The sequence below is a fragment of the Suncus etruscus genome, chromosome 9 (assembly GCF_024139225.1).
Source record: "Suncus etruscus isolate mSunEtr1 chromosome 9, mSunEtr1.pri.cur, whole genome shotgun sequence".
In the NCBI taxonomy this organism is placed as follows: domain Eukaryota; kingdom Metazoa; phylum Chordata; class Mammalia; order Eulipotyphla; family Soricidae; genus Suncus; species Suncus etruscus.
This window is the reverse complement of record NC_064856.1, coordinates 108,354,551-108,367,161: the sequence shown is the minus strand read 5'-3', so window position 1 is coordinate 108,367,161 and position 12,611 is coordinate 108,354,551. Positions and strand designations below refer to the sequence as shown.

The following is a 12,611-nucleotide window of genomic DNA, read 5'->3' as shown; positions in this document are numbered from 1 at the left end:
GGCGGTCTCGAGCCCAGGACCCCCATTCCCACCCACCACTTCCAAGACTGCTTGATCTTTAAGCCTGACCCTATTATCAATGCAAGCCTCAAGTGCACCCCCAAAAAAGTGCCTGGTCCGTTGCAAGGGGGCTGCAAGGAAAGGCTGTCTGCAGTGGGTTGGGGGTGAGGCTTGGGGGGGTACCCGAGGAGGCCTGCCCTGTACCCCTTCTTCCCCAGCACCACCCAGTGGGGGGCCCGACGTAGCCACTTGGAGGTGCACACTGCAGGTTTATTTAACAAGGACTTTGAGGCACAGCTGTGAGAGGTGAGGCGCAGGCCTGGGAGCCCCCCCGCAAAAGGAAAGCCTGGTGGTTTGGGGGGGCGCCCCCAATCCAGGCGGAGAAGCGGGTTCTTTGGTCCAAGGAGCATGCTGGGGAGGGAGGGCGCGCTGGAGGCAGCAGCCACCCTGGGAGTGGGACTGGGGGGGGGTCGGTGGGGTGGGGGTCCCCACCTTTACACGCCGCCCTCGCCCTTGTCCCTTGGGCGCCCTGAACCCCGCAGCCGGGCGGGCTTCCTGGGCGCATTGGGGGGCCGGCGGCGACCTCGGGGCGCACGGGCCAGCGCGCAATTGCGCTCGCTCTGCGTGTCCGACGACTCGTCGATGAAGGCCAAGTTCTCGCTGGGGTAGTCTAGCGCCGAGGCGGTGGGCGGGGAGGGCGATGGGACCCTCTTGGGGGGTTCCGGGGTTCGGGGTTCCCCAATGGGACGCAGCGGCGGCGGGGGCAGCAGCGGAGGTAGCCCCTTCTCCGCTGCCGGCGGTGCCAAGGGTCCCCCTCGTTGGGTCACTCGTGCCGTGACGGTGCCAGTCCAGCTGGCCGCCTGCGCCGTGAGACCCCCCATCTGTAGAGGTTGGGGGGGATGGAGGGGAGCACTGTCTACTGGGTCCGAGGAGGATAACAACCCTCCCCAGGGTTCCTCTGCAGCTCAGCACTGACCTTCACCCCAGTTCCATGCAGGCTTTCCCCAGTTTCATGCGCTCCTCTCTCACACCCCAAATCTTTGGGCTTTTTTTAAATTTTATTTTGAGTCACACCCGGTGGTGCTCAAGGGATCACTCCTGGCTCTGCGCTCAGAAATCGCTCCTGGCAGGCTCGGGGGACCATATGGGATGCTGGAGATTGAACCCGGGTCAGCAGCATGCAAGGCAAACACCCTACCTAGCACTGTGCCAGTGGTCCTCAAACTATGGCCCGCGGGCCACACACTGTATTTGTCTCTGTTTTGTTTCTTCATTGCAAAATAAGATCTATGCAGTGTGCATAAGAATTCGTTCATAACTTTTGTTTTTACTATAGTCAGACCCTCCAATGGTCTGAGGGACAGTGAACTGGGCCCCTGTTTAAAAAGTTTGAGGACCCCTGCGTGCTATCTCTCTGGCCCCAAACCTTTGGGCTTCTCAGCCAAGCAGGGTAACCGCATAGAAATGATCTAGTTAGTGAACCTCAAATGACCAAAAATTAAAGATGTCTGGAGCAGCATATCCATGGAACAGATGAGAGATGGTACTAAAACATTCTGAGCTATTTTCCTGATATTCATACTTAACTGGGTTTCCTTACATTAAAAAAAAAAAAAAAAAGGGGCCGGGCGGTGGCGCAAGAGGTAAGGTGCCTGCCTTGCCTGCGCTAGCCTTGGACGGACCACAGTTCGATCCCCCGGTGTCCCATATGGTCCCCCAAGCCAGGAGCAACTTCTGAGCGCATAGCCAGGAGTAACCCCTGAGTGTTACCGGGTGTGGCCCAAAAACCAAAAAAAAAAAAAAAAAAAAAAAGACAAACAGAGCGGGAGAGGTAGCATAGATGTAGGGCATTTGCCTTGCATGCAGAAGGACGGTGGTTCGAATCCCGGCATCCCATGTGTTTCCCCAAGCCTGCCAGGAACGATTTCTGAGCGTAAAGCCAGGAGTAACCCTTGAGCGCTGCCGGGTGTGACCGAAAAACCAAAAACAAAAACAAAAAAAACACCAATAAAACCAAGACAAACAAAAATATTTTGGGGTCACTCTTACTAGTGTTCGGAACAACTCCTAGTGGCATTGTGACTCCGCCCCTGTGGTGCTCAGGGACTTCATGAGGTGCCAGGGGTTAATCCCTGGGCTCACCAAGGAAATTCAGTACAGAGGTTAATGCATTTTTCCTTGCGTAGAGCTGGAGAGACAGCACAGTGGGTAGGGCACTTGCTGGAATGTAACCAACCCAGCTTCCTAGATGGTATCCTAGATGATTCCCTGGGCACAAAGCCACGAATGAATCCTGAGCACCACCAGATGTGACCCAAAAAAATGACATTTGCCTTGTAGGCAGCCAATCCCTGTTGATCTCCGACACCCCATCTGGTCCTCAGTACCATCTGGCATCATTCCCCAGCCCCCCAACCTCAAAACAAAACAAACCCACATGCAGGAGTCAGAGAAATAGTACAGGAAGGGAGGGTGTTTGCCTTGCATGGGTCTGACTTGGGTTCGATCCCCAGCATCCCATATGGTTCCCTGAATCTCTCAGGAGTGATTCTTGAGCATAGAGTCAGGAGTAATCCCTGAGCCTCGCTGGCTGTGACCCCAAACAAAAACAATAACAAAAACAAAAACTCCAAGGCTGGAGAGATAGCACAGCAGTGAGGTGTTTGCCTTGCACGCGGTCAAGCCAGGACAGAGGGTGTTGTTCAATCCCCCGGCATCCCATATGGTCCCCGAGCCTGCCAGGAGTGATTTCTGAGTGCAGAGCCAGGAGTAATCCCTGAGCACTGCGGGTATAACCCAAAAATAAAAAAACAAAACAAAACAAAACAAAAACTCCATGTACACAGCATATAGTCCAGCTTTTGGTGCTATCATTCTGGGCACCTAAACCTTATCCTCAAGAGCAAAGACTTGACACATGATCTCAGCCAACCCCTTTGCCCAGGTTCAGCACACATTGGCCCGACCTCTGCCAGGGGCCAGGCTGCTCTGCCCTGGCACCCGCCTGGGCACCAGCACCTCCTACCTCTGCCCGGGTGCGGCGGGACACGACTCGCAGCCAGTTCCCAATGGTGGTGAGCACCGAGGCGAAGTAGGCCAGGCCGAGGAGGATCCAGAACCACACCAGCGGCTGGTAGAAGGCGTACTTCTGGTTGGGGTTGGCGCCTGCAACGCCACCAGGGAGGACAGACGAGCTGGTCACAGGCCAAGTGGGCATCGTCTGCCCAGACTCTATTTTATTTTGCTTATTTATTTTTGGTTTTGGGGCCACACCCAGTGACACTCAGGGGATACTCCTGGCTATGCACTCAGAAATCGCTCCTGGCTCGGGGGACCATATGGGACGCCAGGGATCAAACCCCGTCCGTCCTGGGTCAGCTGCATGCAAGACAAAGGTCCTACCCTGTGCTATCACTCTGGCCCCTGCTTATTTATGTTTACTTTTGATTTTGGGCCACACTTGGTGGTGCTCAGGGGTAACTCCTGGCTCTGCATTCAGGAGTTATGCCTCGTAGCTCAGGGAACCATACGGGATATGTCAGGTCTAGAACCCAGGTCAGCAAATGCCTGCCCTACCTGTTTTTCTACCTGTCTCTGTCTCTCTGTGTCTGTCTGTATGTTTGTCTCTCTCTCTCTCTCAGCCTCTCAGAAATAGCAGAGCCTTTAAAAAGTCTGGGCTGGGGCCAGAGCGATAGCACAGCAGGGAGGGCATTTTCCTTGCATGTAGCTGACCAGGGTTCTATTCTTGATATCCCATATGGTCACCCAAGCACTGCCAGGAATGATTCCTGAGCGCAGAGCCAGGAGAGACCCCTGAGCATTACCAGGTGTGGCACAAAAACTAACAAACAAACAAGGATCTACTTTCTCCCTGGCAAAGGGGTGAAAGTAGGCACAGAAACATGGAGTAGCCTGAGACAGGCACCTGCTGGATGGGTGAGTGAGCACATGCAAGGAGGGGCCAGGAATGCAGGGGTGAATCTGAGGGTTAGAGTGAGTGCAAACTTGCAGCTTGCATGCCAGGAGGGTATCCTTCTATGAGCAGCAACAGGGGTGGGGAGCTTCGACCAAGCGCCTGCATCCCACGTGGCATCGCATGAGAAAAACCAAGTGTGGCACGGAAGGGAAGGGAGAGAGCAGGAACAGAATGGGCGAGGAAAAGCAGCAAGAAAGGTAGGTACCGCTGGAGCCATCGCACAGTGGGGAGGGTCTTTGTCTTGCACGCAGCCAACCTGGGTTCGATCCCTGGAATTCCATATGTTCCCCCCAAACAAGAAGGATTCCTGGATGCAGAGCCAGGAGTAATCCCTGAGCACTGCTGGGTGTGGCCCAAAAACAAAATAAAAAAAAAAAGAGAAAGTGGCCTTACCGGCCACATAGTCCCCGAAGCCCACCGTGGTGAGAGTCACGATGACAAAGTATAGGGCTTCCAGCTCGCTCCAGCCCTCCATGTGACAGAAGACAAAGGTGGGAGCCAGGACAAAGAGCAGGCAGCCAACCAGCAGGAAGAGGAGCGCAGAGAGAACTCGGACCAGCCCAGGAGGAACATGCCACTTCTGTGGGGAGAGGCAATAGGGAGGATGGGGGAGACCCCAAGACCCTCCTCCCATTCCTCCTCCTCTCCCCCTGCACCCCTCCTCACACCTGCTGGCTCAGGGACTTAGGAGGGGCATACCGAGGACATGCAGCTGGACATGCAGCTCACCATTAAGATGGCTTCAATGTGGCCAATACCGCGGCGCAGGGAGGAGCCGAGCCGGTCCCCGACTCCCGCCAGGAGGATCCCAAACAGAGGGATCCCCACCAGTGCATAGCAGATACAGAAGACACGCCCGGCATCTGTGCGCAGGGCTGCATTCCCATAGCCTGAGCAGAGGGACCAGGCAGAGGTCTTGGGGCTGCCCGGTGTGGCCACCCACTAAGATCCCCCCAAACCAGCCTCCACCCTATCCCCTGCTCCCCTCCACACGCCCCCACCAATGGTGGTGATGATGGTGCCCGAGAAAAAGAAGGCGCTGCCCAAGTTCCAGGCTGAGTAGTTGTTGTTATTGGTTGAGTTGATTTCGGGGTCCGCACCCCCTCCCAAGGCATCGGCCACCTCCTGCAGGACAAGGCGCAGAAGGAGGAAGCTCAGGCCTCCCCTCCGTCCTGGCTGCGCCTCCCAACCCTTCTCTCAGGTTCCCCCCGTATGCAGGTTTCTGCTCTTTGCCACTGTCTGGAGGAGCCTGTGAACCCCCAACTGGCATCCGTATCTGGGGGGGTGCCAGCTGGGATTCTAGTATTGCTGTGCTGTGGCCTTAGGCTTAGGCTCCTTCTTGGCTTATTTCTAAGTGTGAGAGTGAAGTGGATGAAAGCCAGAAACAAATCAGGAAACCGGCATCCTGAAAGAAGTGCGCGTTGGGGCCCGGAGAGATAGCACAGTGGCTTTTGCCTTGCAAGCAGCCGATCCAGGACCAAAGGTGGTTGGTTCGAATCCTGGTGTCCCATATGGTCCCCGGTGCCTGCCAGGAGCTATTTCTGAGTAGACAGCCAGAAGTAACCCCTGAGCACTGCCGGGTGTGCCCCCCCCCCAAAAAAAAAAAGAAGTGCGAGTTGGAGGGCTATTGCGAAAATCATGTTTTGGTTTGTTTGGTTCGATCTTGTTTTGGGGTTTGGGACCATACCTAGCAGTGCCTAAGAATCACTCCTGGTGGTGTTTGTGGGTTACTAGGTGCGGGACCAGGGATCAAACTGGACTCAATTGCATGTAAGGCAAGTACTTTCCCCCTGAACTAGCTCTTGAGCCCCTTTTGGAAAAAAAATGGGGGGGGGGAGGTTTACACCTGTGGCACTCAGGAGTTATTCCTGGCTCTGCGCTCAGAAGTTGCTCCTGGCAGGCTCAAGGAACCATATGGGATGCCGGGATTTGAACCAACCAGGGTCCATCACACGTTGGCTGCATGCAAGGCTAATGCCCTACTGCTGTGCTATCTCTCCGCCCGCTCCCCCTCCACTGGGAAATTTTTTGTTTTGTTTTGTTCTTGTTTTGGGATCACACTCAGCAGTGTTCAGGGGTTACTCCTGACTCCGAGCTCTGAAATCGCTCCTGGCAGACTCGGGGGACCATATGGGATGCCAGGATTCGAACCACTGTCCTTCTGCATGCAAGGCAAACTCCTTACCTCCATGCTATCTCTCCAGCCCCTCCATTGGGAAATTTTTTTTTTTTTTTTTGGTTTTTGGGCCACACCCGGCAGTGCTCAGGGGTTACTCCTGGCTGTCTGCTCAGAAATAGCTCCTGGCAGGCACGGGGGACCATATGGGACACCGGGATTCGAACCAACCACCTTTGGTCCTGGATCAGCTGCTTGCAAGGCAAAAACCGCTGTGCTATCTCTCCGGGCCCTTTTTTTTTTTTTTTCTTTTTTTTTTTTTGGTTTTTGGGCCCATTGGGAAATTTTAAGTCCTCACACAAAGCGGGCAGAGCACAGCCCCCGCAAATGCCTCCCTCTGTTCATCAACACAACCAGTCCTGTCTCCCCGCTCATCTGAAAGTGGATTTGGAGTCATTTTTTTTTTTTTTTTTGGTTTTTGGGCCACACCCGGTAACGCTCAGGGGTTACTCCTGGCTATGTGCTCCGAAGTTGCTCCTGGCTTGGGGGACCATATGGGACACCGGGGGATCGAACCGCGGTCCGTCCAAGGTTAGCGCAGGCAAGGCAGGCACCTTACCTTTAGCGCCACCACCCGGCCCTTTATTTTTTTATTTTTATTTATTTTTTTTTGGTTTTTGGGCCACACCCGGGGATTTGGAGTCATTTGCCTTAAGAAAAAAATTTAGGGGCCGGGCGGTGGCGCTGGAGGTAAGGTGCCTGCCTTGCCTGCGCTAGCCTAGGACGAACCGCGGTTCGATCCCCCGGCGTCCCATATGGTCCCCCAAGAAGCCAGGAGCAACTTCTGAGCGCATAGCTAGGAGTAATCCCTGAGCGTCACAGGGTGTGGCCCAAAAACCAAAAAAAAAAAAAAAAAAAAATTTTGTGAGAGCTGGCGTACAGTACTTGCCTTGCACTACTGGAGTAGAGTGGCCATCCTGAGTTTAAATCCTAGCACCCCAAATGGTCCCCTGAGCACAGCCAGAAGTGATCTCTGAGGGCAGAGCCAGGAGTAACCTGAGCACCACCAGGTGTAGAAAAAAAAAAAACAACAAAACCCAGAGAGACAAAAAAAAGCCTAGTGGAAAGTAAGGGCCTTCCCTCCACTCCAGGGAGGCATATCTCTGCCAAAACATTTTATCTGTTCTTTGAGGTTTGGGGGCCACACCCACATCCAGAAGTAATTCTGGCTTTGGGTTCTGGGGACTGTATGCTGTGAGAAAATGAGCACCCTGTTCAGTCCCTCTACATTTTGCAGCCAAACGTGGAAGGTTCTGAGTGGCCTGTTAAAGCTCAATACTGTAGATGTTCAATAAACTTGGGGGTGCCTTGGGCTCATCCCTTTTGCTCAGATCAGGGTTTGGGGGGTATATTGAGAAGAATGCCTGCCCTGGAGCTGAAGCACAGTGGCTAGGGTGTCCGTCTTGTACACACAGCAACCCCCAGTTTCAGTCTCTGGCATCCCATATGGTCCTTGGAGTCTTCCAAGAGTAATTTTTTTGGGGGGGCAGCACAACCAGCAGCACTCAGGAGTTACTTCTTTTTTTGTTTTGTTTTGTTTTGTTTTTTTGGGGGGGCATACCCATTTGATGCTCAGGAGTTACTCCTGGCTAAGTGCTCAGAAATTGCCCCTGACTTGGGGAGACCATAGGGGATGCCGGGGGATTGAATCGCGGTCCTTCCTTGGCTAGAGCTTGCAAGGCAGACACCTTACCTCTAGCGCCACCTCACCGGCCCCAGGAGTTACTTCTGACTCTGCATTCAGAAACGCTCCTGGCGGGCTCAGGGGACCATATGGATGCTAGGGATTGAACCCAAGTTAGCCACATGCATGACAAATGCCCTACCCTCTGTGCTATCACTTTGGCTAAAGGAGTAATAATTTCTGAATCAGAGCCAGGAGTAACCCCTGAAAACTACCAGGGGTAGCCCCAAAACCAAAAAAATAAGAGTCTGTCCTAAGAGGTAGCAGTCAGGGCCTAGCATGAGGGATGTAGAAGGGGCTGACCCGGGGGCCGGGCGGTGGCGCTGGAGGTAAGGTGCCTGCCTTGCCTGCGCTAGCCTAGGACGGACCGCGGTTCGATCCCCCGGCGTCCCATATGGTCCCCCAAGAAGCCAGGAGCAACTTCTGAGTGCATAGCCAGGAGTAACCCCTGAGCGTCACAGGGTGTGGCCCAAAAAAAAAAAAAAAAAAGAAGGGGCTGACCCAGAGCCAGAGAGATAGCGTGGAGGTAGTGCGTTTGCCTTGCATGCAGAAGGACAATGGTTCAAATTCCGGCATCCCATAAGGTCCCCCGAGCCTGTCAGGAGTGATTTATGAGTGTAGTAACCCCTGAGCACTGCCGGGTGTGAGCCAAAAACCAAAAAGAAAATAAAAAAAGGAGCCGACCCTGGGCTGACAAAGGGGAGAGATCAAGACCAGCTTTGGGGGGGCCGGAGAGATAGCATGGAGGTAAGGCATTTGCCTTTCATGCAGGAGGTCATTGGTTCAAATCCCGGCGCCCCATATGGTCCCCCATGCTGCCAGGAGCAATTTCTGAGCATAGAGCCAGGAGTAACCCCTGAGCGATGCCGGGTGTGACCCCCCCCCCAAAAAAAAAGACCAGCTTTGGGGTGCCAGGATGAGAAACCAAAGGGCTGGGTGCAAGTTTTGCATGCCAGAGGCCTGGGCTCCATCCCTGGCTTTATGCGCTACCCTGAGCACCAGGAGATGCCATTGCTGAGCACAGAACCCGGAGCAGCCCCTGAGCACTGCCAAGTGTGACCAAAACCAAAAATTATGTTCTTCTTTCTCTCTGCCTGGAGTTCCCTTTAGCAAGACCCCTTCAAATGATTCTTCCCCAGCTATGTACCCCCAAACCTTCTGTGTCCAATCTCACAGCTCATAGCTGAAACCCCTTCTCAGGCCTCATTCTGCCTTTTTTCCTGGGGCTGCCAACAGGAATTGGAGCTAACCTTTTGACTCTCAGGCTACATACAGCAGTCAGTGCAAAGAGACCATGTAGTGGTGAGGATCGAACCCGGGGCCTCCCTTATCCTCCGTCTGTGTCCAAGCTCCCTCTCCAGCTCAGATCTGATCCCATCCTCGTAGTGTTTAGGATTGTTTGTAACAAAGCTGAGAAGTGAAATGTATGATTCAAAGCGAAGTTTTATTATTATTATTTGGGTCACAGCCAGCAGTGCTCAGGTGTTACTCCTGGTTCTGTGCTCAGAAGTCGCTCCTGGCAGGCTTGGGGACCATATGGGATGCCGGGATTTGAACCACCATCTGTCCTGGCTCGGCTGTGTGCAAGGCAAATGCCCTACCGCTGTGTTATCTCTCCGGCCCAAAGTGAAGTTTATTTCATAACACTTTCCAGTAAAGTGACACCTTCACCATCCCAGCTGTTCTAATTCCTGCTCCCATTTAGGAGGCAACTGGCAGATCCAAGTTCTGCCAGACACTGCCCGGTGCCCAGCTCTTGCCTGTGCCCCAGCTCTCCCCAAGTCTGCCAGTCTCTTGCCCCCAGCAAAGACACACCCTGTATTGGGGCCAGCCAGCTCTGCTCAGCTGCCCCTGTGACTCCTCCAGGTCTAGGGCCCAACGTAGGACAGAGGGATAGCACAGTGGGGAGGGCTTTTGCCTTGCATGAGATTGACCCAGGTTCAATCCCCAGCATCCCCTGAGATTGCCAAGAGTAACTCCCAAGACCAGAGTTAGGAGTAATCTCTGAGCACCACTGGGTGTGGCAAAATAAAATCCAAGGGGCCGGGCAGTGGCGCAAGAGGTAAGGTGCCTGCCTTGCCTGCGCTAGCCTTGGACGGACCGCGGTTCGATCCCCCGGCGTCCCATATGGTCCCCCAAGCCAGGAGCAACTTCTGAGCGCATAGCCAGGAGTAACCCCTGAGCATCAACGGGTGTGGCCCAAAAAAACCCAAAAAAATAAAATAAAATAAAATAAAATAAAATCCAAATAAACAGACCAAAACAGAGGGTAGAACAGAAATAAAGGAAAATTCCCTTCTCGCTACATCTGTGAGTGATCTTGCTTTCTCCACTCTGTTCCCTCTTGCAGGTGTCACCTCCTCCTGGGCACAGCATATCTGCCATGCATCCCCAAGCCATCCCAGTCCTGTCACCTGTCCTTTGAGCAGTTGCCTCTGGTTTCCTTTTTCACTGGGATGATGAGGATAAAATGGGTCAGTCCCTGCCCCCAGGCCTGTGGTCTGACCAGGGAGGCGTCTCTGAGTCTTGCTTTGGGCTCTGCAAAGTGGCAGGGAAGGTACCCGCTGCCTGTGTCCTGGCCCCACCCTGTATCCGCTTCCTTGGGCCCTGGAACCTTGGGTCTTGCTAGGACACCCACTGCCCAGGAAAAAAGAAAAACGGATCATGGGGGTGGGGGGGCTTTTCTCTTCCATGAAGGTGGATTTGTAATTTGTGTCAAAGCTGCACCTGTGGTGACCATGACAGAGGTCAGACAAGGCCAAAGCAAAGCATGCCAGAGCAATGGGCAGGTGGCCCCTAATGCCTTCCATGGGCAAAGGCCCCCACTGCCATCTATCTGCCCTGACTGTCTCCCTCGCTGGAGGGGTATGGCCGGAGCAGGGTGGGTAGGCTGTTGACACAGGCAGCTGGGGTGGCAAGGACAAGCATGGGAGGGGTAGAGCCCAAGATCACTAGTGTCTGTGCACTTTCCTGGAGACTGTGTGAGTCCTGGTTGCCTGATATTCCTTAGGGGAACATCTATTATGGAATCACCAGAGATGGATGGGTTCAGGACTCCAGGACACAAGGAGGTGTAGCAGGGGCCAGAGAGATAGCATGGAAGTAAGGTGTTTGCCTTTCATGCAGAAGGACGGTGGTTCGAATCCCAGCATCCCACATGGTCCCCTGTGCCTGCCTGGGGCCATTTCTGAGCTTGGAGCCAGGAGTAACCTTTGAGTGTTTTTTGGGTGTGACACAAAAACAAAAGAAAAGAAAAGAAAACAAGGAGGTGTAGCTGTAAATCACATTAACGGGAGGCACCCTGGACTCTACCTGGCACCCTGAAACCAACAAGTCAGACTGTGCAACAGAAGTGCAAACCTCACTGTTTTGCTGACTCTTGCCTTCAGTCCATTGCTGTCACCATGGAGAGGACAGCCACTGCCAATAATGGACAGACACCCTGTCCTGCATCTGTTTCCAAACTCAACACACTGTGACCTGGACCCCACCCTCAGCCCTGCTGGACCCTGCCCTCCAGAGGGGATGGTAAGATTGCAGCCCCGTGAATAGGCAGATGGACAGACTGCGGGCAGGCGGCCCACACGCACCTTGATGAAGAGCGCCAGGTCCTGCTCCCTCACGCTCGGATGGTCCCTCAGGAACCTGTCTCGAACCTCCCCCAGCTCCTTCTGGGCCTGCAGCTCGTGGGGCTGCTCCAGGGCCCGGAACACCAGCGCACCGGCCACCAGGTACAGCAGCACCAAGGCCAGCAGCGCTAGCAGCGTGGAGCCACGCATGCTGCGCCCAGGGGCACGATGGTGGTGGCCGCTCCCAGCGCCCGTCTGGGGAGGCCCAGCCTGGAGCTCGCGGGGCGCTGCGGTCACTGCGGGTGCAAGCAGCAATGCTGGGATCAATAAGCTGGCCTGACACCCCGCTCCTCCACCCCTTGCCCCCTCTCCCGGCGTATCCCTGCTCCCCACAGATGGGGTCCCCTCAAAAGAAAACGCTCCTGGAACACATGTGCTAGGACACGCCAGGGCGCACACCCCACTTCCTCGGGGCTCCCCCTTACCTCCGTGGCCGGGGCCTCAGCCCCTGCCCCTGTCCCGAAGAGAAGGAAAGGAAGGAAGGAAGGAAGGCGAGAGAGATTGAGAGAGAAAAACACGAGGGGGCCGGAGGGGCCGCACCCGGCTGCCCAGGAGGGAGTGGCAGAGTGGGCGAGGAGGAGTGGGGCGCCTGGGGAACCCGGCTTCCTGGGGGAGGCGCAGGGCGGGGACCGGGATGGTGGGTCGGTCCCCGAGTGTCCACTGCGGCTGCAGCAGCATCTTCGTGGTGGCTCGGCTCACTCGCTGCTCCGCGATGGGCCAGGCGGAGCCGGCAGGGTGTCCCCCCCCCCAACTAGCGCCCCACCTTTGGGTCTTTCTAGGAACCCAAGAGCAAGCCCAGCTCCCAGCACGCGCGGAGCCCTGGAGCAGCCGGTGGAGGGAGGCGGGTGCGGAGGCGTTGGGGTGCGGGAAGGGACTTGGGGAGAGGCTCCCGGGGACAGATGTTTGCAGCCCTGGATGTGGCGGCACCCACACCCGGGCGCACAAAGCCCAGGGTGCCCACGATGCCCACGATGCAGCGGCTCCCACCGGCCTCGCTGCCCCGGCTGCAGGCGCACCATCCATCCATCCGTCCGTCTGTCTGTCTGTCCGTCCACCCGCACCCCTGCACCCCAGGGCCGGGGAGGGGAACCCCAAAGGTCCCTGCCCACGTGCGCGCACGCTTGGGCGCACCCCACCTCCGGGCGC

General features: G+C 55.4%; 1 protein-coding gene across 4 annotated transcripts; it reads right to left on the bottom strand.

The window, feature by feature from the left end:
* Positions 1–255: 255 nt before the first annotated feature.
* On the bottom strand, positions 256–11,990 carry KCNK4 (potassium two pore domain channel subfamily K member 4). Of its 4 annotated transcripts, none has more exons than XM_049779703.1 (6): positions 11,891–11,990; positions 11,427–11,701; positions 4,978–5,101; positions 4,706–4,866; positions 4,370–4,556; positions 256–881 (listed from the first exon to the last, which is right to left on the bottom strand). In XM_049779703.1, exons 2-6 carry the CDS (start codon positions 11,613–11,615, stop codon positions 271–273), a joined length of 1,272 nt encoding a protein of 423 aa, XP_049635660.1. In that variant the 5' UTR covers positions 11,616–11,701; positions 11,891–11,990; the 3' UTR covers positions 256–270. The 4 variants fall into 4 exon arrangements, with proteins under 4 accessions (XP_049635660.1, XP_049635662.1, XP_049635661.1 ...); XM_049779706.1 differs by lacking the exon at positions 11,891–11,990 and adding an exon at positions 3,026–3,165 and having other exon boundaries at positions 374–881; positions 11,427–11,863; XM_049779705.1 differs by lacking the exon at positions 11,891–11,990 and having other exon boundaries at positions 11,427–11,863.
* Positions 11,991–12,611: the final 621 nt, after the last annotated feature.